Source organism: Triplophysa rosa, linkage group LG1 (genome assembly GCF_024868665.1).
Source record: "Triplophysa rosa linkage group LG1, Trosa_1v2, whole genome shotgun sequence".
NCBI classification, from domain to species: Eukaryota; Metazoa; Chordata; class Actinopteri; order Cypriniformes; family Nemacheilidae; genus Triplophysa; species Triplophysa rosa.
Genome location: NC_079890.1, coordinates 224,774 through 250,705, shown reverse-complemented (window position 1 = coordinate 250,705; position 25,932 = coordinate 224,774). Strand labels below are relative to the sequence as shown.

General features: G+C 40.3%; 1 protein-coding gene across 1 annotated transcript; it reads right to left on the bottom strand.

The window, feature by feature from the left end:
- Window positions 1-3,248: 3,248 nt before the first annotated feature.
- On the bottom strand, window positions 3,249-9,461 carry LOC130557079 (uncharacterized). The gene is made up of 3 exons (XM_057338529.1): window positions 9,299-9,461; window positions 7,755-7,812; window positions 3,249-7,455 (listed from the first exon to the last, which is right to left on the bottom strand). Exon 3 carries the CDS (start codon window positions 4,329-4,331, stop codon window positions 3,378-3,380), a length of 954 nt encoding a protein of 317 aa, XP_057194512.1. The 5' UTR covers window positions 4,332-7,455; window positions 7,755-7,812; window positions 9,299-9,461; the 3' UTR covers window positions 3,249-3,377.
- Window positions 9,462-25,932: the final 16,471 nt, after the last annotated feature.

Here is a 25,932-nt window from a genome sequence, read left to right as displayed (position 1 = left end):
ATTTAGTCTATGAGTCACACATGGGGGAAAAAATCACTTATTCCTTCTGCACAGTGCTGATTTCTAAGATTTGGGAAATGAAATCATAATAGCAATAATCTCATAACGAACATTTTTTTTTTTCTGAGAATAAAACCATAAAGCTAAAAGTTGATTATTCTATGAAAACACTCACATCCGCTGACCAAGTGCTAAAAGAAACCTTTATGTGCTGTGTCAGTATAGAAAAGGGCAAAGTGTCGTTCTCAAATGTGCTTTGTGGCGATTTGAAAAAGAGCATCGAGCGCAGGAAAGCATCACATCCACAATAATAAAGAAAGCGAGACAGAGCGGGAGAACAGACGGGATGAAAATGAGTCCCGCTCATCCCGTTAACAAACATGAATAACAAAATGGAGGTATAATGGTTTCAATTTCAGGCGTGTATGGAGCCGAGCGACCCCCCGCCAGCAGAAGACAATCAGCCCATCAGGAGGCGCGTGCTACTGTCGCCTCGGGCCCCAAACACAGTGTGTAAAGTCCTTAATAAAACTGACTTTATACAACAAAAGTTGCACATTACCGGAGTATAATCATCTGTTCACGCACACGCTCGCTCCTCCATTAGACTCTATGACAGCTCCAAGGATTTTCAATTTGATGCATTTCAGAAGTTCTGAGTGAGAAAATGAAGCCGCTTGCCTCGCTGTCCGACCGTTCCATAACATTTCCTCTCACGATGTTCCATTCGTGCTGGATTTAAACAAACCACGCTAAATAATGAATGTGTTTCTGTGTCGCAGGAAAATGAAAACACCCTAAAAACAATAACACTTGGATGTGTAAGTGACACTATGAATACTGTTGATCACAACCCAACAGCAGGTGGAGGAGAGATCCGTCTTCATGAATGATCAGATGTAACGTGACCTTCTCTTCTAACACTGTACATCATGTGACACCATTAACAGCCCGTATGGATTTCAGGGTAAATCAGTGATGATTGATTGTTCTGCTGTCTCTCTCGCTCTATTAAACACACAAACACACACCGTTGAGTTTTAACAACGAGCTTCAGTATAGGCCTACTGTGCTGTTTAAATGGAAAATTAGGCTACTTCAGTAACGAAAAAGGAATGATTAGGCTAAAAGAAGAATCTAATGCATTGAATTCATCCTCCATATTGTGTGGGATGATGTATTTTACTTATTTTAATTAGATTAGACAAGCGAGGGCTAAAAACACAGCATGGATGTACTCATAACTGACGTGTGGTGAGGCCAAACGGACCCGAGAAAAATATTTAGGCTAACGTTCTGGGAACGTTCCCCTAACGTTAGTTTCTGGTTCCCAGAAAGTTTTTTTAAGGTTTGTTTTTGGTTATCTTCACGGAAATAAAACCTTAGCTTCATGGTTTCTATAACGTTAAGGGAACGCTCCCCCAAAGTTAGTTTTTGGTTCTCAGAAAGTTATGGGAACCAGAAACTAAGGTTCTATTACCGTAAAGAAAACTTTCCTGGAGAATCAAAAACCAACCTTAGAAAATAACGTTCTGGGAAACAAAAACTAACGTTAGGGGAACGTTCTGGGAAGCAAAAGCTGTTAGCTGGGTATGTGCAGAGAGTCACATGACAGAGCCACACATCCTCTTCACTGAGATCTGATCTGACACGTCTCGTTCACAACACGTCTGACAGTGTAATGTAACTCATTTGAATGGAAAGATGTGTGTTTCTGGACCGAACGCCGTTATTCCAGCACTCACACAGATCACCTCCTCCCGTTGAGACGGATGTGTTTCCCGCTTCAGTTTCATGTGAAGTGAAAAGAGGAGGCTGAAGTTAATGCGCTCGACTAACATCTGTCTGAGAGTTTCATTCTCCATTCTGATGTTGTTTGAGAGGGCGGTTTGGCTCAGCGTCTCTTCACACACTTAACCTGATATTCACCCCATCATTTCCACAGATAAACAGAGTGAATAACAGCTAATCAGCCGGCGAGAGCGCGTCAGCATGCAGCCAGATGCGCCAAATCAATCTGCAATTACTCTCCATTCAGCACAGATGTTTCTCCAGCGCGGCGCTTTTCTCCTCCTCGCTCTCAGACGTCTCATCGCTTTCCTTACGCTCAATGAAAGGCGCATTGACGAAGTGTCACTACAGATGAGAAGTACTCCAGCTGCGAGCGCGCGTGTGTGTGTGTGTGTGTGTGGTGGTGGGGTCAGTGATGTTAATGACGCACAGTGTGTCGAGCAGCAGCATCAGCAGCATCAGCAGCATCAGCAGCGCTGTGATAGTAAAACATAGATAGTGATAGTTTCTCTATGAAAAACATGTCAGATGTGCGTTAGTGATCATCATCACTTTAAGAGCTCAGCAGGAGTCAGTAAATGTTGTCACATCACCCGGAGAGCTCTGCACTCAACACATCAGGTCCACGTCACCCTGTTCAGGTGCTCATTTTGAAACCCTCACATCACAAATGTAAAAAAGTTTGCATGCTCACTTGAAGTGGTTTTTGAATAATTGTATAATAACCCCATTCTGACATAGTGAACATTAAACCCACGTGACTACTCTGCTGTTTCCACTGACGGGGTTTTTCTGGTCCTTTTCATTACCATCATCATCCACTCCAACAAATTTGCAATGTTTTTATTTTTTGCGAACTTAAAAAAACCTCACTTTACTGTGAATGACAACCCATCTACTGTCACATAAAATGATTAACTGCTCTATGTGGAACTCTCTACCACTGTCACTAGATCAATAACATCTCTCGCTGTATGTGTAAATCACCACTCAAAACCTACTCATTTACCCAGTACTGTCAGTCGCATCATGTTTTCTTGACACTCTCCTCATCCTAACCTACCAGCTGCAATCTCTCTGGGTATCTTGTTTTCTTTATTATTCTTTCTTTGATACTTATTGACACTATCATTTTCCTATGGTTACTTTTACTCTGTCATGTCGCTCTGCTTACTGCATTATTGCACCATGATATGCGACTGCAGTCATGCCATCCCTGAACTGGGCAAATGCCTACCGTCCGTTTAACTGTCAAATTGATAGAGAAGTGTCTGTTTATGATTTGTTAATCGATTGTCTATTAACGGTCCACTTTACTGTTTAACTGATTGTGAAATTATCTGTTTAGATATCGTGAATCGATTGTCTATGTACAGCATCCTTGAGCCCGGGAAAGGCACTATATAAATTAAACATATTATTATTTATATGATATATTATCATTAATTTATGTATATGACATTTTCTTAAATAGGTGTACACAACTGACAACCTGATCGTGTGACATGAAACACTCAAATGGGTGCTTCTCAATATATACTCATGTATAGGTTGTGTATTATACATGAGCTCTGCGCAAGTTTGTCTCATTTCCATAATGTTAGTGTGTATACAAATACTGGCAAATCATCGGACCACCTGACGCACACACACACACACACACACACACACACGCCCACACACACAAGCACGCACGCACAGACAAACACACAAACAAACACACACACGCACATACACACAAGCACGCACACACACACAAGCACGCACAGACAAACACACAAGCACGGACGCACAGACAAACACACAAGCACACACAAGCACACACGCACAGACAAACACACACGCACACACACAAGCACGCACGCACAGACAAACACACGCACACACACAAGCATGCATGCACAGACAAACACACGCACGCACACACACACAAGCACGCACGCACAGACAAACACACAAACAAACACACACACAAGCACGCACGCACAGACAAACACACGCACACACACACACAAGCACGCACGCACAGACAAACACACAAACAAACACACATACACACAAGCACGCACAGACAAACACACACACACACAAGCACGCACGCACAGACAAACAAACACACACGCACACACACACGCAAGCACGCACAGACAAACAAACACACGTGCACACACACACGCAAGCACGCACAGACAAACACACACGCACACACACAAGCACACACGCACGCACACGTGCACACACACACACAAGCACACACGCACGCACACGTGCACACACACACACACGCACACACGCACGCACACGTGCACACACACACACAAGCACGCACGCACAGACAAACACACACACACACACACAAGCACGCACACAGTTTCTATGGTAACACCCCCCCCCACACACACACACAGCTCATCAGTCTCATGTATGCAAAACTTCACCGGCTTTCTGCATCTCACCAGACGAATTACAATCCCTCCCACAGACTGCTGTGTAATTCCTCCTGTAACTGCAAGAGGAGCGTTTGACTTACACATGGACATTCACCAAAGCCTGTTTAAATCATCTCACCAACGGAGTGAAAATCTCTCGGACAGATTTACTGTGAAGGTGAAGAGTGAGCAGCAGATGAACACAAAACACTATACAGATGTTGGCATGTGTTCCCATAAGAGAAACAGACTGAAAAACAATCAATTAAAATCGCATTTTTCTGAGATTTCCTGAGATCTGAATAAAGCTTATGACTTGAGAAGGGTTTGTATTATTTAAAGCTATATTTCTTCACGTGTGATGTACAGAAGATATTTATATTAGTTTCTTCATGTGTGTGTGCTTTCTAGCACATTTCAACCGCATCACAGATTGCGTCTTTTCTAGAAGGCACCTGTAGGGTCGATGTCTAAGACGGAAGCCATTCATTACTGAGAATCATTCAAACGTCATCTAAACATAATGAAAGAAAACCAAAACTGAGACGAGAAGCAGCTGATGTGACGGAGCCGAGAGCTCAAGGCTCACAAAAACCCTCTTTCATTTGAAAGTCAGAAATAAAACCAAGAGAAGTACGATCACGGTTGACTCAAATGATCTCGCCTTTCCTTCTTTCTCATTCGTAAGATCAAGAAAGTCATCTTTGAAATGAAACGCTTATCTCCAGCACCAAAGGAAACATTCCGTCAGATAAAGCCGGCGAACGGGCTGACAACACAAGTGATGCTATCGGTCTCACAGCGCTAACGGGACAAATGTTCTAATTAAAGGAATTTTAATACGTCCATTCAACTGCTTTACATCAAACCAAACTCATTCCTCTCCAACCACAACTTCTGGAAGAAACAGGACTTTCTAATCCACGTTGTGTCCAGGAAAACGTCGTGTTACACGATGACATCACTGGAAAGTAACATCATCGGTGTATTTCAAGAGAGACACAACCCCACACGGGATGATGGATTGACTATACGAGCTGTTGTTTGTTTGATCTGTTTTGGATGAATGTGATGTGTTAACAGTGTTTAACTCTCAACAGACCTGGAAAGATTCTCTGTGGATTTGTTGAAAGAATTAAATATGAGCTCATGAAATCTCACGAAGACCGTCAGCACAAAGTCTGCTCAACAATACAGAATAAGACATGACAATCTTACTCGGTGTTTTCTGTTGCTTATTATCAGTAAACATCCTAAAAATGTAGACCTGTTTTACAATATGGTTTCTTTACAATACACGACTTCTGACTGGTTTCCGCCGAGCGGCCCGGTTCAGAACGGTGCAATACGGTACGGAGTTATTTGCGTTTTCATTGTCAGAAGTTGTGAATGGTACCGAAACAGCGACCTACCGTACCACTTTTCTTGAGACCCTGTCATTAGGGTGGTTAGCACATTCGTCTGGTACCAGACTCACTGCAGACTGTTGATTGGTTGTCAGGGAATCGTCACTTGAGCGGGCTACAGGCGCCATTTCTTAATCTTCATACACCACACCCATCAAGAACACTGTTGACCGTAGTAGCACTCGGTGGAAACAAGCCATTAGTAAGAAGTGCTTATTATTCAGTCTGGTTGAGTTTCTCTACTACTAACACCTCTAGAAGTGAAGTCTTTAAGGAAAATCCAAAATTAAAATTCTTTTAACACATTCAAATCCATTAAAATTAAATTTCTATAATCTATACCTGAAAACTTTCTTTCAGATTTTAGTCAGCATTAAAACTATATGCTCACAGAGAACATTCTATAATCATCTGAAGATGCGTTTTTAACTCCCTGCTGAAGTTAACGTTTACTGGGTTCAATCTCTTACCATGCAGTGATGAATAAAATCAGTTGATCAGACCTGTGCGATCACCAATAAAACAAAAGCAGAAGTGATCTTTAACCGCATTATGAATCCCCTTTACACATGAATGTTTTATCATCACGTCCTGTGTGAAGAATAAAAGCCTCGAGTTTGTTAACACGTTGACGAAGATCCTTAAGGACTCCAGAAGAGCAGTTGACAGAACTAACACCAGTTATATTTGCATATTTAAAAAAGAAAAAACGACAGTGTTGTTTTTGAAGAGGTTTTTTTCCAAAATGAGATAACTCCTTCTTTAAAATGTGTTTTTTAACATGTTATCATGTTTTTATTGTGTTAGTTAGCTGCATTTTTTTTGTTTTTTTGAGTTATTATAGCTTAAATCAAAACAATCCAACGGCAGTTTGATTGATATTAACTGGAAATAAACTCTTATTTCTCTGTAACCGTCAGTCGTCCGGTCTGTTTAAAGTCGGTGTGTAAACCTGCCTCGATCTTTATCCCTTCGAGAGGTGTTTCTAAACGAGCGTTGAATGTTTCTCTGGATGCGTCTAGAAAACTCCCCGTTGATTTATTTCACAAGACTGTCCCAGCGAGAGAGCAACACAAACACTCACCACAACATGTGATGGAGTGCGCTTTGTGCCCACTTCATTAATTTTCTGCCCCGCGTCTCCGGCGCTCGTTTTGCTTTAGGCTGCGTTTTGTTCTCTGAGCCAATAGAAACGGCAGAGAATAATTGATGCCCCGAGACTCCAGACAAGACAATAGGTTACAACAGCAGCCGGCGTTAGATCAAGTGCCCCGCAAAGAAAAAAACTGGACAAATATCTTTTGGCCTCATAGATCTCTGCAGATGACCGCTGGACATTTTTCAGTACAGCTGTGAAGATTGAATTTAACTCCTACATGCTGCTCGGACAAAACGCAACCATTCCTTCATGTAAAACACAAACGTTATAAGAACAAGAATTAAGCCCTCTATCCAGATAATAACACTTCAGTTCTGACATTCAAAATGAAAATATATTTTGCAGAAGTTGTGATAAAACCCACAATGTGTTTTTCAATGATCTGTGTCTAGAGGAAAATTAACAAAACACACGGCAACACATGTCACATCCATTTAATTCCTCAAACACACTGATCATTGATCATTTTTAGATTTCAATGTGCATAAAACCCTCCGACACATGAACGTTCGTCTCATCTCAGGGCAGGAATGTGTAGTCCAGTGGAATTCTGGGAAAATGCCTGTTTTAGGTTTGAGAGCACATTTCATTTCAGTCAGCAGTAAAGTGATGTGAGTCAAGCAAGAAATGTGATGAAGAAGCAGAACATGCGGACGCTGCCATTCCCGTCCTGACAAAAACAAACAAATAAAGCTTGTGTTACTTTGTTCTGATTATATTTGACTATAAACGTTGTTTAAATAATTCTGTTTTATTCTCATTCATTTCGTCGGTGATCAGTGCTTGTCACAAGATTGTGTTTATGAGACAGTGTCCCCCTCTAAACAAAGGCATTCGTATTAATATTATCCTCTTGGAGGAAAACAAACAGTCTGATAAGCTTTTTTTACAGCCTTTCAATCAGCAGTGCAGAGAGTACCGTGTGTTTGTATGAAAAGATGAAGTGTAATGTTTGAAAACACTACTGACCGTCTCAGCTGAGGATCTGACTCGTTCTCTCTTTGGTGAACTGGATTCCTGAAGCTGTCTGTAAAACACACAAGAAAATAGTGTTTACAATTCAAACTCACATAAAGCTGATCAAATATAGCTGTACACTGAAAAGATGAACTAGTTCTTCAAATCTTTGAATTCTTTTAACTCAGACACGTGTGTCGAAATGATTTAGTAATTATCACACTGCAAAAAATGACTTTCTTACTAAGTCTTTTTTTCTTGTTTTCCAGTAAAAATGTCTACAAATTCTTGAATCGTGATGCATTTTCTTGATGAGCAAAATGACCTAAGAAAATAAGTCTTGTTTTTAGTAAAAAAATATGAAATTTCAGTGAATTTGTGCTTAAAACAAGCAAAAAAATCTGCCAATGGGGTAAGAAAAAGAATCTTGAATTAAGGTTGACCTTTTTCTTAGTCACTCAATTCAATATAATTTTTCTTACCCCATTGGCAGATTTTTTGCTTGTTTTAAGCACAAATTCACTGAAATTTCATATTTTTTTTACTAAAAACAAGACTTATTTTCTTAGGTCAGTTTGCTCATCAAGAAAATGCTTCTTGATTCAAGAATGTTTAGACATTTTTTACCGGAAAATAAGAAAAAAAGACTTAGTAAGAAAGTCATTTTTTTGCAGTGCACTATTAATAATGGTTGTATGCAAACATTTTAGGTTGAGTTCTTCTCAATGCAGAGACAACCAAAATCTTCCTTTGTGTACAGCTGAAGAGAAAAGAAACATCTGGAATGACATGAATGAAAAATGATCTAACTATTAATTGTAAATCATTCATTATCTTTAGTAATAAAATTGTTGAATTATAATCTATTGAAGATGAAGCATGGCTTTATTATAGTAACAGTGCAGTAAGCATGTTTTTGGTGGATTGATCACCATTTGGATGAAATATTATGGCACAACTATAGTTCCTGTAGTGAGACAATGGTCATTTTATGATTTAAAGTTACTATGGTTTTACTACAAACATGACTATGGTTAAACTAGCTTACTTGATTTTGTACAGTAGAAAGTAGGGAAAACTATCATCTAAAGAGCTTCATAAAGAGCAGAGGGTTGTTTATTAAGAGTCACGGTGCGTGTGTGTTCATGTTTGTATATCCCCACCAACTCATGGGGACTCGTGTCACTGTGGTTGTACAGAACAATATTTTTGAAAAATCTAAAAATGCAAAAAGTGTTCTATGATCTTTAGGTTTAGGGGTTGGGTTAGGGGATAAAATATACAGTTTGTACAGTATACAACTCATTACGCCTATGGACTGTCCCCACGGAGATAATAAACCAGATGTGTGTGTGTGCGTGAATAATCTTACAGTAGTTGTATACGTCACATACAGCACACGTGTGTCATCTCAAATGCTGTTTATTACACATACACAAATGAACTTTACTATGTACAGCACACAGAGGTGTTGTTTGAATGACGTGGCCATCACGTGATCTGGCGCGATTCTCTGTCGTACAGATGAATTGTTTGCTACTGTAAATGTGACTCACCGCTCACGGGATGACGAAGTAAATGATCGAAAAGAGAACGACGTCAAACAGCAGAAACATCCAGAAATCAAACCAGTATGAGTGTTTGGGAAGAGACACAGGCACTGAGGCGCGTAAGTTCTCCATGATCACACACTTCCTGCTTCCGCTGCGGAGACACCCGTTTCCGGCCCAGTTCATAATAAAAGTCCCACAGCCTTATGACACGATATTGCGTTTCATAAACGTTTAAGCGCTGTTACGGTTCATTGAAATATATAATAATTCATTTACGAGCTTTAAGCATTCATTTAGAGAAATAGTTCACTCATGCTGTCATTATTTACACACCTTTATTAACACAAATCAGCGTGCAGAGCACATAATCTGAGCGAATCTGTCTGCCAAAACAATAAATAAATAAGTAAATAAATAATGGATGTGAAGATAACTTACTTTAGGCTACATCACTTTTGACCTTCACTCACAAACATTAAATACTTTTACAGTGTACGTCTGGCTTTTTTTACAGTTTTATAAAAATATCTGCATCTCTCATACAGTAAACATACTTACTGTAAATACAGACATGTTGGTATTTGTGTTTATGGGAGTTCTTTTTATTGACATCTAGTGTTTTAATGCGATATATAATGATAAACTCAACCCTGCATTTTCATTAAGGCATCATTTAGTATGTTTATTAAGCTGTTAAAACGGCAGGGAGTGTTGGGACGTCCTCACACACACACCGTGTATAGATACACACAAACTGGCGCCCATAGAAACATTCTGTATGTGCAGCTAATGTGTCTACAGATGGCTAAGCACCTCTTAAATCGTGAATGGTTGAATCTGGGATGTGTGGTAAAGGCCGTTTGTTTTAAAAAGCGTTCAGTTTCAATGGCAGTGTGTAAATCCACACAACCACACTGAGTCCAGCCCTCAGGGACTGATCCAGACGCATCACTAAACTAATGTTTCCCAACGGCACCTCCGAGCAAAACACAAGACCAGCCTGAATGTTTAACACTGGAGTGTCAGAGCCAACTGATCCGAGATCTGTGCTGCTGTCTGTCTGTTTATTTCTGTATTCGTCACAGATGAAAAAAAAGCATTTTATTGCCACAGCAAACTCCCTGGAACTTGGAATGCTCGGACTAATGCGTGACTAAATTCAACTCTACCCCACCAACACATCAAAAACAAGACATGATTTATTTGTGAATTCTGTAAGAGATCATGTATCAATGAACAGACGTGATATTGAATTGTGTCTAAATTATTTTATAATGTGAGAAGAGCATGTGAAGTGATACACATATTGGAAGTCATTGCTCTGTTTAGCGTTATTACACAACACATGTGTTTCCTGCTTCACATTGTGGCATTTGTGTGTGTGTGTTTTATCCGTTTAATAGAGTAATAATTGTAAAATATTGAAAATGGGTGTACAGGCATAATTCCACATACTTACTGTTGCACAAAGTGTTGTTTGTAGTAGAGAAAGGTTCTTCAAAATATAAAAAGTAAGAAAGAGACAGTTGACTGTTTGGGGAAGCAGCACTTTTATGTGTAAGAGTGTGCGTTCGTTTTGAATAATTCACTTATCTGTTGTCATTTGCTTTTCATTAGTTTCTGTTGTTGTTTTTTAGGGACACTGGCACCTTTAATATTCCTCTGATGTTGTCATTGATCAGCCAGACGTCTCAGTCTGTCATTGTTAATGCTCAGCTCATTTCTGCACACTTCTGTGCGCTTCATTCAGACAGACACAGATTGTGCTGGAATCGAGCATCTGATCTGCGTGCATCCACTGAGATGTTTTTGACCCTGATGTCACGAGTTATGAGCGCTCTCTGACAGAACCATGTGATGCATCACATTGCTGCACTAATTGTTTTGTCGATGACTGTGATCGTGATGATCGTGTCGTGCGTTTGTTGATGTTCAGGTTTTGTTCTAGCAGGACGATACAGCTGAGCGAGTTCATGTGACCTGCGGTGAGTTTGTATCGCCTCTTCATCCCTCTCTCAGGTGTCATTGAGCAGCATATCGCCATGACAACACAAGGATGAAGACCAATAAACATTCTGGCAATAGCACATACAAACAAACATGCAGTGATGCTGCAGGAATTAGGTAGATCTTTTTCTAAAGATTACACGCAGTTATCTCTGCAGGAGAATACACAACAACACAACACACGCAGTCTGTTAAATGTCACTCTGATGCCGGGTTAAATCCAGGTCTGATTGTGTTACTGCAAGGCAATCATCACAGCAACTGTGAGCTTCTGAAGAGAACCGCAGGAGAAAAACCACAAAGACATTGTCCCCGGTGAATCTCTCTCTCTCTCATGTAGCCGGAGGGTTTAATTCTCTCTCCCCCACACACAGGCAGTGCACGTAAAGAAATGCAAACTGTGTGTGTGTGTGTGTTTGTGATGACAGAGCTGGTAAACGGCAGGACAAACGGATGCCAGGACACACACACACACATGTCTGGTTTATTATCTCTGTGGGGACAGTCCATAGGCGTAATGAGTTGTATACTGTACAAACTGTCAGAGGTGGAAAGAGTACTGGTAATTTGTACTTAAGTACTGTTACATAGCTGAAATTGTACTCTATTACAAGTAAAAGTACTGGTATTAAAAAAGTAATTGAGTAAAAGTAAAAATTACTTTTCTCAAAAACTACTCCGAGTACTAGTTAATCGTTACTTTTTAGGCAGTGTTATTTAATGAATTAAGAATAATTATTAATAATCAAATTTGGAGATTTATATAGAAAATAGCTACTTATAACAAAACACATCTTTACCTTACTGATAAAGCATATAACTGGATACAACTCAGACAAAATAACCATTCAATGTGTTGTGTTGTTTTGTCTGTCTATCATGAGCTCAGTTTTCCAGGTAAAACCATTCATGCACTTCCAACACTGTTCAATCATGTGTACTAGGCCCCACAATGCAGAAATTAATCAATAAGAGCCCCAAATACTGCATGCAAAAAAATGCTAAACATTTGTAACCTAAATTGCATTGGATTAGCATTAACTGTCATATCTGTAGAGGAGCTGTCTGATCAATTACTCAATCTCAAGCCATCCAAGATGTATGTGACATTATTTCTTAGGTAGAACAATAAAGATTTTTACCTGGAGTTGTGGTCCATGGTTTTTCATGGTTCATGTCTTTAAAAGTTCAAAATACAGATAGAGGCAACATAAAAGTAATCCCTGCGGCTTCTTTCGATGTATTAATGACGTCTTATTTAAAACTGAACGTTATTTACAACATTATAACTGGTAATGCACAGTTTGCGAAACTGCTTCGCATGCGTTCCAATCGCATATGTTCCCTACTCACTTATAAGGGCAGAGCACTTAGTGTAGAGACTTTGGAGAGAGATGGTCAATTTTACCTCATGATATAGCCGTTTGGATGACACTTGGTGAACGGAGTGATACAGGAACTCAATATTTCTCCATATCTCGGAAGAGCCTTCGTATTGTGTCTCTTTCCCGCAGTGACTTTCAAGTGCGCAAAACCGCCGTTTGATACGCGCCCTGCCTGCCGCACACGCTCCTCCTCCATGATTAAACTAAATTGGCAGCAGATGTCTTGAAATCTGTGTGACGTAAGTTTTCTATGCGCGATTTGAGTGGACGGGGTCACGTGACGGGACTGATTATTCTCCTTAGCCAATCACATGAAGATTAAACATATGAAGTAGCGACAACAATGTGAGGAAAAATAGCGCAGTAAAAGTACCCATACAGCACTAAAAATGTACTCAAGTAAAAGTAAAAGTACAGTTTTTAAACTACTTAAAAAGTACAATTCCTGAAAAAAACTACTCAATTACAGTAATTTGAGTGTTTGTAATTCGTTACTTTCCATCACTGCAAACGGTATATTTTATCCCCTACCCCTAACCCAAGCCCTAAACCTAAAGATCATAGAAAACTTTTTGCATTTTTAGATTTTTAAAAATATTGTTCTGTACAATTTATAAGCTTTTTTGCCCACAAGGACCTCAATTTTGGTCCCCACATTGACACGAGTCCCCATGAGTTGGTGTGTATTCAGGTTTAGGTCCCCACTAACATATAAAAACATGAACACACACACACACACAAACTCTCTCTCACTATTCTATCTTTAATTCTGCTGCTAGAACACACAATAATGTTGCTTTAATGGACAAACAACAAACTTTACTGACTCATCAAGACATTTTATGCATATCTGACTGTTCATGTTTTACTAGTGTTGTTTTATTCAGGAATGAATGGTGTTGAATGAATCATATTTCCTGAATCATATAAAGTTTTGCTCTTGACTGATGCTTTTACTGTTTTTAGCACAAGCAAACAAAAATTCATTGGTGAAACCTACAATGATGATGTCATGACAGAACTGAGAAAACATGAAATTTTATGGTCATCAGTTTTGAAGATGTTTAAATGTACATTATTTCTAAGGGAGATTGATTTATCAACCGATTATATAATTCATCTCATTCACGTGGTATTATGTGCCACGGCACACTTTCCTCCTGGACTGTTTTTAATTCAAATTCTAATGTTATTTGTCATCATACACAATCATACACAGCACGACATGTAGTGAAATACTTTTTACAACTGTACTTAAAAGAATGACATTTACATTAGACAAGAAAGAAAACATAAAATAGAAACATAAAAGATTCGAGAAGTTTATTCACACAAAAAAGTATTTTGTGCATTTCAAGTATCGATCCAACTGCAGTTCAGTTGTTTTGATCAAGTAATAATAACTCTAGTACTTTTCTACTCTTTCATTAACAAAACCTTAGCTCAGTATACTGTGGTAGGCAATGTGAGACCAGTTTTATTGCACTTGTGCTTTTTGTTGTTCTAATTGCTTCCATTGTTTCCCTCATCTGTAAGTTGCATTTGGACAAAATGTAAATGTAAAACTCAAAAATAACTCACCTAATAATACAATGAAAGACAATAACAACATTATATACAGTAACATAATAAAAAAGCAGTTTTTTGCAAATCAACTCTTCATTTATAAACATTGATCAGGGCAATATGGGGGAGATACAGTGAGATTTGCACTAGAAGAATATAATGATAATGATAATAGACATTTGACCAGGTGAGATCATGGCAGGGTGCATAAGATGAGTTCATGTTTTTGCTTTTGGAACACAGTCTGAATGTTATATAGAAAGGCAGATTTATCTTGAATGGCTTCTGGGCGTTGTACTTCATCCCGTACGGCCAACGGTTTTCATTTGAGCCTCACATTTCTAAAGTGGAGTTTTTAAAGCAGCATTTCTCTCACACCTCCTGTACTGTGAGAAGAGAGAGTGTCTTCAGTGGTCAGTGTGTGTAAATGTGCGGGCCGGTGTGTGTGAGTCTCAGTGTATTAACAGCATCTGCAGGGGTCAAACAAGCACCTGTGGAGAGTAAAACTCTCCATTTAGATCAATATTCACATCATTAACCTTTTCTGGCCTCACACTAATGGATCAATACAGCTACGGCGGCGGGAAGAAGAAAACAGCAGGAGGGAGAGAAGCGCTCAGTGAATGAAGGGTAATGGGACACACATGCGGGAGGCCATCGCCTCTTTTGTTTAGGACTGGACCTTTAACATTTAAGCATTTGGCAGATGCTTTTATCCAAAGCGACTTACACTGCATTGTACTATACATTTGTTTCTGACTATGTGCAATCCCCTGGGATCCAACCCACGACCCTGGCGTTGCTAGTGCCGCGCTCTAACCACTGAGCCACAGGAAACCCCCGACTCCAGCTGAAGTGGATCTTTGAATCAAACTCTTGCGCTGATGTTGGAAACCTGCTCTGACAGACTCGCGTGATGATCATTTATCAGGTTTATTTGCCTTACAGCAACAACGATGTGCATGTTACTGTGTCACGTGACCGGATACGATGCAGTCGCAACCGTGGTAACAGCATCATCGACGCTTTGCAGAAAGAACTTTAGCATCTAGATTTCGTTTCTGCACCACAATCAAAACAACCGTCCATTACTGCACAAACAATACGCCAATAAATGAAGAGAAATGCAGAATAAAGAGACGAGGCTCGCTCAGGTGCAGAGAAAGAGAATGAAGCTATAAAACAGTTCACAGCAAACTCTTACGCAAAATTATAGCTGAAACTGATAACAGCTGCCGAGCGAGCTAGGTGAGTTTTATTTCTGAAAGCAATGATTTCAGTCTGTGTCTGATGAAGGCCGTGTATCATTAACACTGAAAGACGCTGTAAAAATCAACCAGACCCGAGAGACGAAACAATCACTCTGCTTTCTTGAAAACATTTATTCTCTTTGACATCACAGACACACACATGACTCGTGTGTTTGATGTGTTCTTCTTGTCAGTGTTTGTGTTATGTTGTATGTGGGTGGTGTGAAAACTGATGTCAGCCGTGATTTTTTGATCGAACTCTAAAAATCACACATGCGACCACACATCACATCAATTCTACATGAACCAAACATTCAAAACTGAACGTTTAGACTGATGTCATAATGAAGTCATCTCTTGGCTGGGTTGCCAGGTCTGTGGTGTTCCTGCTGGATTTGGCTTCTTTGAGCGCTTTTCCACCATCGCACCGAGCCGTTCTGAGCATGGCTTGAAACGGTTACAGTTATGTTTCCACGTGAGCCTGGTTCGACACGATTTTGAATTTTTGGTGGTAAATGAAACCTTTTACGTACTGGCTGGCCTGGATCGGCACGGAGTGGAAGGATTAAGCAATGAGAACGATTTAGCGCGATGGTGGCAAAGCGCTCTTTAAAACCATTGTGTGATGTGTGAAAGTACAGGACGTACACAATATACATTAAACAAAAACAATATACATGTCTGTTTTACTTATAAGTGCAAAGGCACACCAGATGAGACTTTCACTGTGAGTTTGGTGTCGTGGCGCTGCACTTCTTGTCTAGTGTCCTCATCCTTTAGACTGAATCTGTGGCATAAGAACGTTTTTTCGTCAGACTTCTGATAAAAACAAATCTATGGTGGAATAATAGGTGTCAGTCAATTCACACTGACCCAAAAACCCCAACACAAGAGTTTATTGGAAATGAATGAGTCTTTCTCAGCTTCTGTGATATAAGATGTTTTCTGGAGTAAAACCTCAGAGGAAAATTTTCGACCACATCTCGCTGGAGCGATTTCTGTTTCGTTGAGTCATGTCCTCAAAACATTTGACAGATTTTAGCTTAGAAAGATTTTAGGATTGAAACCGTGGTTTATTGTCAGCCAATACTGTAGTTCATGAAAACAACAAAATTCATTCACTAATAAGCAACGAACAGAAGAATGGTAAACACACACACATAATGTTGGGATAATGGTCACATGCAGACATGACTGTGTCTGTATAAACCCTCCGAACGCCTTCACCTTCATGTGTAATGAAATGAAAGCGAGTCAGTACATGTCGTTCTTCCAAAAGTAATCGGACTAAAGCAGAAAACTCTCCTGCGTGTCATGCTTGAAGCTCCGAATTAAGCGTTCAGTTCTGGATGACAGAGCTCGCGTCACTTGGACTCTTCACGTCTCAGCACGCCGCGACTTGACATCAAAACACACCGCTGGCCTCCTGACGGAAGCGAAAGTCGTCCGCTGTTTCCCTGCAAATTACACAAGGCATTAGCATCATGAGAGGCGTCCCGGCCGCTCCCTCTCCTGCGGCTCCAGAGAGGGTGTCAAAAACACACAACACCTGTTGTGCGAGGCGCTGGAGCGTGCACTTTAATTTGATCAGACTGCGAACAATCGCTCATTAGAGTCAGGAGAGGAGCAGGAGGCGGAGGACGAGGAGATGAAACCAGTGAAGCGAGTCGCACCGCTGCAGATAGAGCCGTACACAACAACGGGTTCAGTCACTGATGTGCTGCCAGGGTGGACGTGACGACACCACATACGAGCCGTATCTCTCCTGCCCGATGCCTTTTCAAAGACATCAAAAGTTGCCAAGACATTCTGAGAGGCATTGACCTCAGTTCTGTTCTGATGTCGTTGAGCCTGCCAGACACTCTTTACGTTCCCAAAATAGAAATATAGTAACATGCATCCTAAATTTAAAGTCATATAATGTCCAAACGTGTTCTTACATCGCATCGGCCTCTTCGACCAAGAACTAGACAAAATCTTTCATTTCGATGAAATTTGCACAGTGCTGCTTGTGAACATGGCTATAGACTGCACTTCATGTCATCTCATTGACGATATGATAAAAGCTTTTTTGACTGACATGTTCGATCAGTCGGATTATTCTTGAATTTTTCACGTGCATGCTCATCTGCGTATCGTGAATGGAGTGTTTAACTGTTTCACGATGCTTCGCTAACGATTCTGGAATTAACAGCCAGAAATCAAAGCCAGCAGATGTCTCACATGTCACCAGTTTCTAAAGAACAGCAAATGGAGTTCATGGTCTTAATTTATTGGATTGTCATCTTTCCTCCATGAAGCGTTGATGATGAGCTGAATTCAGGTGGAACAGGCATTTGAGGAGGATGCGAGCTTGCCGTGATTCGGACGTCGCGTTGAGCTCGCGGATGAAAGCCGAGATCGTTCGTGGCGGTTCGGCCTTTCTGCACCATCTCAACATAAACGGAGAGATATCCGTGCATCAGGGCTGATGACACTATGTCCCTCAGCGTTCCGCAGAATCCATTGTGTTTTCAATTGTCTCGTCTAGCGGCCATAAAAAGAAATGGAGTTGCCTGCTGGGCGGGAGCAGTGCGGCAAATTGAAAGTGTAATTTCTAACAATATGGGACCCAGCGGTTTGGCGAGCGATTGCCTTTACGTCTCTCTCTCTTCCTCTATTGCACTCATCTATGAATGCAAAGCAAAGAGGAAAATGGGAGCTTGCTTCCAAATAAATAAGATCACTCTAATGGACGAGTAAATGACTTTGGCCTGGGGTTACCGCGGCCTCGCTGCGTACAGCACATTTGGACCGGTCCGTCCGCTCGCTGCGAGCTCCCGCTGTGTCACATCACCCTCCAGAAATTAATTGGAAAATGAAGCGTGGCTTTCACCGAAGGCACTGATTGACATTCTGTTGGTATTCTCTTCCCCGCGGGATTCGCAGCACTTTTGCCATGACAGTAACCAGACGTCTCTCTCTGAATGTCTGCCTTTACATGGTTAGTTATGTGGGATTAGATTCACTTCACACCAGTAAATATAGGTTTAATATTCACAATGTCAATCTGACTCTCGAAAAGACATTTCTGTTTCTTTCCGGACACATGATTACACGTTTTCAAAATTTCCGAACCATTTCCACAGCGAAACGTAACGTGAGATACAGAAAACAAATGCCTAGTTTAAATCAACTTTCATTCAGCCCATCTGAAGGTTTGTTTCTCCGTTGAAAAGAAGACGGCTGGCCAAAGAAAGCTTTTTCCAGTTTCCAGTCCTGTCTTTAGTGGTTCACGTGCACACATTCTTCCCATCAACGCCAAGATATGTTCTCAGCGCTCTGAATTCCCACAAACAATGTGTCTCGCGACCTTTACCATGACTTTCCATTCTCTCTCTCTCTCTTGGCACACATGGGCACAGATAATGGCACACAGATTTGATTGAGTCTGACAGAAGGCCAAAGGCCTGTGGCTTTCCCGTCGCGCTGCCAGCTTCACATTCCTCTGCCTTCTTTCTCATACGGACGATTAAACATCTCTGTGTTTTCCAGCTCCCTGTCAGAACCCGCCAGCTCAGCAGAGACACCCAACACACATCTGATAAACAAACCTGCATCTCACCTCACACACTCTCAATGCTTTTAACGTCCAGCTGTGTGTTCTCTTCAACAGTGTGAATGTGAAATATACACACGATGCACTCATTAAGACCACATTCATGTTATTCTGCTTTTGAAATGTTCAAACTTGCATTTCCTTTAAAACAGCTTTGAAACAATAAGCACTATTGGGTTACAAACATAGTAAAAAATGCTGGGTTGGGTCAAATATGGACAAACTCAACCGTTGCGTCATGTTAACCAAAAAAACATCCATTTTTGACCCAACTATGGGTTGAGTTGTCAACATTTTGTAGGGTGTTAAAGGGACAGTTCATCCAAAAATGAAAAACCTGTATACATTTCTTTGTTCCAATGAACACAGAGAAAGACATTTGGAAGAATGTTAGCAATTTTAGGTTCTGGGACATCATCTACTAACAAATATTGTATTTTTTTGTTCTGTTGAACACATAATGAGATATTTTGACGGATTTAGGAAAACAAAGAGTTCTCGGGCACCTTTGACTACCATTTCATTCTTCCTACTATGGCAGTCAATTATGTCCCGGAACTGAAAACGACTGACATTCTTCCAAATATCTTTCTCTGTGTTCATCGGATCAAAGTAATTTATAGAGGTATGAAATGACATGAGCGTGAGTAAATGATGACAGAATTTTCATTTTTGGACGAACTATCCCTTTAAAGCTTCTTCTTGACTTCATGATTGCTGAGGTTTGAGTAAATCTGAATCCAGTCATGTTCCCGTGCATCAGACAATCCCAAAGCTGATGAGAGTTGAGTCTTGGGTGACTCTTGGGTTCAGTGCTAAATCCCTGCATGTGCGTGAGACGTGGAGTCAGAACTTCATCACACACAGAAGTCAGTGTTATCACCTTCTGATCAATTAAACAGACGAGCTGTGAGATCTGTGTTGTGTCTCTTGACCCTGATCGAGTCGAGTGTGGGGGAAGTCTGAATCAGATTTTCAGAAACCGCTTTTAAAGCCAGAGCCTGCGGTGCCTCCACATCCATCTTCTCCTTTATGGACCTTCTTCCTCTTTGTTGCTCGTGAATAGAGCAGAAACACAGAAAACTTCTATTTTAGGATATGAAGAAGAGGTCACGTCTGCCTCAGGCCTGAATCACTTTCTCTCTTTCTCTCTCCAACTCTTCACCTCCAATCTTGCTCAGTTTCTAAGTGACCCTGTCCTTAAAATCCAAACACAAGTGATGACGGAAGATGTCTGATGATGTGGAACAACAAACAGATTTACAACACTTGACTAGAGTCTACTCGTGATTGACATGTTGTTGGCAGAAAATCCACAGGAAACGTTCACTGTTTTGCACAGGATTATATTTAGATTTATCCTCATTAATATAGTTTTGTCTCTGTTCTGCACATATTTACACTTATTTACATTCAGTTGCTTCATCAACATCTCTTATATTTGCATCTTGTTTCCTTCACGCCAAATATTAAATATTTATATTAAATAAAGACTAAAGCTGTCAGATTACAATTTAAAGCATTGAATAACTCGTTTCATGAACAAACGATCCGCTAATAATCGGTAGATTCACTGATAAATAAGAGTAGACAAGTGTGTGTGTGTGTGTGTGTGTGTGTGTGTGTGTGTGTGTGTGTGTGTGTGTGTGTGTGTGTGTGTGTTGTGTGGTTGTTGGATTGTGTGGTGTGTGTGTGTGTGTTGTGGTGTGGTTGTGTGGATTTTTCCTTGATCAATTGCAGCACAATGAAAGATGAGCTCATCTTCCAAAGTAATCTGCAGGAGCTTCAGGCATCAGACACACATCTATACTGTATCTGTGTAGATGTACAAGACTACAGGCCTATATCGAATCTACCTTTCATATCTAAAGTTCTGGAAAAAGTAGTTTCAACTCAATTATGCTCCTTCCTCCAAAGGAATGACATCAATGAAGAATTCCAGCTGGATTTAGAGCATGTCACAGTACAGAGACTGCTTTGATCAGAGTTACAAATGATCTGCTATTGGCTCTGACCGAGGTTGTATCTCGTTATTGGTGCTGCTAGACCTTAGTGCTGCATTCGAACCATTGACCACAGCACACTCCTACATAGACTCGAAAATTAGTCGGCATTAAAGGAATAGCTTTGAAATGGTTTAAATCTTATTTATCCGACCGTTTTCAATTTGTAGCAATAAACAATGAGGTGTCAGCAAATCGCAAGTCCAGTACGGTGTACCACAGGGCTCAGTCTTAGGGCCTCTGCTCTTGCATTATACATGCTACCTCTAGGAGATATAATAAAGCGACACGAGTTAGCTTTCACTGTTATGCTGATGATACTCAACTTTATATTTCCTCGAAGCCTCATGAAACACAGCAGTTCCATCGAATAATGGAATGCATAGTCGATATAAAAAACTGGATGAGTAACAACTTTTTATTACTGAACTGGACAAAACGAAGTGTTACTTATTGGACCGAAAACGCTCATAAGTAACAACCAAGAATACTGTAACTATTGAGGATGTTCCATAAAACCCTCGTCGTCAGCAAGAATCTTGGCGTTCTATTGATAGTAATCTGTCATTTGAGAGCCACGTCGCCAACACCTGTAAAATTGCGTTTTTCCATCTTAAGAATATATCTAAACTACGTCATATGCTGTCAATGTCAGATGCAGAGAAGTTAATTCATGCATTCATGACATCAAGACTAGATTACTGTAATGCACTGTTAGGTGGTTGCCCTGCAGGCTTATTACAAAAACTCCAATTGGTCCAAAACGCGGCAGCTCGAGTTCTTACACGTACAAAAAAGTATGAACATATTAGCCCGGTTCTGTCAACCTTGCACTGGTTACCTATAAAGCATCGCGTTAACTTTAAAATCTTGCTTATTACCTATAAAGCCCTACATGGTTTAGCTCCTCAGTACTTGAATGAACTCCTTTTGTATTAGAGTCCTTCACGTGCATTACGCTCTCAGGTGTCCTGTCAGTTGGTAATACCTAGAATTTCAAAATCAAGTGCAGGTGGTAGATCCTTCTCCTATCTAGCGCCTAAACTTTGGAATAGTCTTCCCTGCACTGTCCGGGAGGCAGACACACTCTGTCAGTTTTAATCTAGACTAAAGACGCATCTTTTTAATCTTGCATACACTAGACTTCCATAATATAAATCTTCAGAGGGTTTAGGCTGCATTAGTTAGATCAACCGGAACCAGTAACACAACTAATGTACTTGTTGCATCAAAGAGTGCAGAACAGTACTTTACTCTCAGCCAGTCTTGGCTCATTGTTCCAAGGTTACCACAGCGAGCAGGATGCAGTTCATGGCCTGACCTGATGGTAGAGCGGAGAATGGGAAGCGGCGACCTGACAAGAGCTGGAGCTGAGATGATAGAGCTGGATAAAGAAGGACGCGGTCACCTGACACGTCTTCACCACAAAATTTCAAATGCTATTAGATTATTAATGATAATCTTAAACTATAATTTACCTTATTAGTAAGTTTATTTATTTTATTTAGTCTTGTTGGTCAAGCTCTCTGGAGCTTGTGCAGAGGCAGCAGCTTTTGCCAGAGGGGAACTGGAATCCCCTGGTTGGGCCTGGGTTCTCCTGAGGTTTTTTTTCTCCATTAGTGTTTTGGGTTCCTCGTCACCGTTTGCATACTGTTTTGCACTATTTGCCTGGCCGGGGGGCTGCTTTAGAATTTTAAAGTTTTACTTAATTAATATTGCATATAGGAATTTATAGTCTGTCATATTTGACCTGTGCTTCTCTCTCCATTATCTTAAATGTGTGCTCTCACTGAGCGTGTGTGTGTGCGTGCGTGCGTGTCTGTGTGTGTGTGTGTGTGTGTGTGTGCGTACTTGTCTGTGTACGTGTGTGTGTGTGTGTGCGTGCACGTCCGTGTGTGTGTGACTATGTCTATGTGTGTTAGTACGTGTGCATATTGTGTGTGTGGAGTGTTTTGTATGTGGGTATGTCTGTCTTCTGTGTTTTCAACCTTTTCTTGTTTTTGCAGGTACAACTTTAATTGTTTTGCTTATAGTCAATATGTCTTATGTACAGCTGCTTTGTAACAATGAAAACTGTAAAAAGTGCTATATAAATAAAGTTGAGTTGAAAAAACAACAACTAGTAGGATTTTTTTTGTGAAATTTGCATAATTCTTGCACACAGTCTTGACACATTCTTTGCGTAAAGTTTTTGCAAACCGTTTTTTTGAGTAAATTACCTTATGCTGCCTTCACGTGCTCTCAGAAATGTGATAATTCCCACTTCTGATGTCATGATTCCGAGCTGGTTGTGTTCAGGTGCTTTGTTGTCGAAAAGAATGGAGGCTGCCAGATTCAAGCTTGCGTGTGTCTTGTGAAAATGTTAAATGGTGATAGTTTTCAACCGTACATCCTACTGTATAGTTTTATTAGTCAGCTGCTGACTATTCTGCAATATTGGTGAAATACATGCTATTTTCTATTTGTATAAAACATGCAGTATGCTTCAAATGGTTATTCACATATATGCAGTAATTTAACGACAAGACAAGGCATTGAAGCTGTTGCGGAAAAACTAATAAATCGTATCTGTCACAGCAGAAATGCTTCTCCCATCCGCCATGGTGATTGTGTAAGGCCCGCCCATCTCAGGAACTCGGCTCTCAATATTGTTTCTCAACTTCCCAGTGGGATACGCGACGTGCAATTTTACCTCAGAAACTCATATTTTATCATTAAAAACTGTGCGCAATATGAAGTGATATCACAGCTTTGTGTGACGATCTGGCTGAAGTCATTCATTAGGAACTGATGTTTTATGTAGATTATTTTATGTTTATTTTTGTGTGTGGATTGTTGTTTGTGATTTTGTACACCATGTTTTCACCATCAGTAACTAGAAAGTGAGTAAAGTGTTGGATGTAAATGAGCTGATCCTCGTCTCTTCACATCTGAGAGTTTCATTACTTGATCCATTAATCCGATGATGATCCATCGCTAGAGAACTTTAACATCTAAACCTGATGTTCAGTGCTATTCTAAATAATGAAGCGTGAGAGATGTGAAATCATGTGATCTGGAGAGTTTCTGTCTAAAGCAAACACAACTTCAGACCACACAGATGTTTCGGATGTGAAGCGCTCAAGGGTTTCGACACAAATGAAGAAATGATTCTGCAGCTCTTCCCTGAAGACACTGAACGGATCTACAGCCTCTGAACTTTACATCACTTTACATAAAAACTCAAACATGAGAAATGTGAGGAGGGTTTGAGCTTTACTGTCAAATATGGTTTCTGCTCTGTGGAAGTTTACGGTGGGGCATACGGAAACGGCCAATAAGCTGGTCAGCAGGAGAGGGCGGGGCATTCTCCTTCTAGGGAACATTTGATTGGACAAAAACCTGTGTAGTAAATTCAGAATGCATGACAAGACTTGATTTGACCATGTAACAGCCGATGTTTCAGACCGTGGTCATGTCTACTATGGAGATAATATCAGAGCCATGATAGTGACATCCAGATTTGTGTTGTGACAGATGTAGAAAGACTCTTAATTTGTGTGTGATGAGAGCTACACAACGGCGCTTAACAAGCGCAATCTCACTGAAATCACTCAAGAGAAATGATTCATTTCAAATTCTGAGTTTCGTGTCTAAATAGGAAAGTTTCAGGCAGTTCACGGGCAGCCGAGTCAGCGGAAAAGTGCGGCGAGCAATCAGCCTCATTCAAGCCCCATTAAACCCCATTGACTCGCCGTAATCACCCCGCTTGTGTGGGAACTTTACAGCGAGATGTTATTTTGCACTTGTGCACTGAACAAGGACAAACACACAAACGTCTTCACAGAGGGCGGCCGACGTTCTCAGGACCTTCTTATTTAACAAACACGGCTCCACCTCAAAGTCTTTCCTTAAAACGTTAATTGATCAAAGGCCTGGAATGTTCTTGAGAGGTCCTAAAGGACCTGCTGTACTTTCGTTTCATCGGGTTCAGGCTCACTATAAATCACTTGTCATTTTATTACGATTTAAATTTATAAAAAAACGATATTAATGACAAAACGATATAATGTTGACAAATGTGCAAACAACAACAACAACATTAGAAACTGTCCTTAAAAGTAAAAACTGACAAGCATCAATACAAACAAATTGAAAACACTTTTTATTGGCAAAAGGATGACTAAAAAAGCAGCTAATGACGCATAATTCATTCAAATGAACTACTATACACTCGTGAACTTTTGCCTCTCTGTCGCCATCTCTGTTTGAAACATGAATTGCAGGTTACTTAACATACAGGGTTAATGTCAAATGACGTCAAACTGACATTTCCAGTGAAATCCGAGCTGGCAGCTCTTCATTGATCTTTGATGTACTTGCTCAATGACTTATCTGTGTTTAGTTTTTCACAAAGATATGGATTGCAGTTTTGAAATGTAAAATTTTCTTCATGAAATTTCTCTTTATTCGCCGTACATCATACATTCTTGGTCGTTCAGACGTGAATTAGCTGAACACAACCATTCGCTTCAGGGGCCTCATTTGTAAAATGCTGCGTAGAAACCCTCCTAAAATTGATTTTACTATCATTTCTCAAAAATGTGCGTACGCCTCTCTTTCAGGTGTGAAATCTATAAATCACAGCTGAGCAGTTTCAGATCTCCGCCTTGCAAACAAATGTATGTCATTGACATATAAAAGAGCACATGTCAACGTCCGAATCCTTTATGAGTGGCAAGAATGCTTTATTATGTTTCCAATAAATCTGCAGTACTTATAGATCTATTCTAGTAAATAAGAACATTGCTGTGGATTTTTGTGTACACGCTCCCTCTGATCAAATCTG

What these genes read in the sequence shown, in the direction of transcription:
- LOC130557079 (XM_057338529.1), bottom strand. Translation starts at nt 4,331, where the DNA reads ATGTCCATGTGTAAGTCAAACGCTCCTCTTGCAGTTACAGGAGGAATT.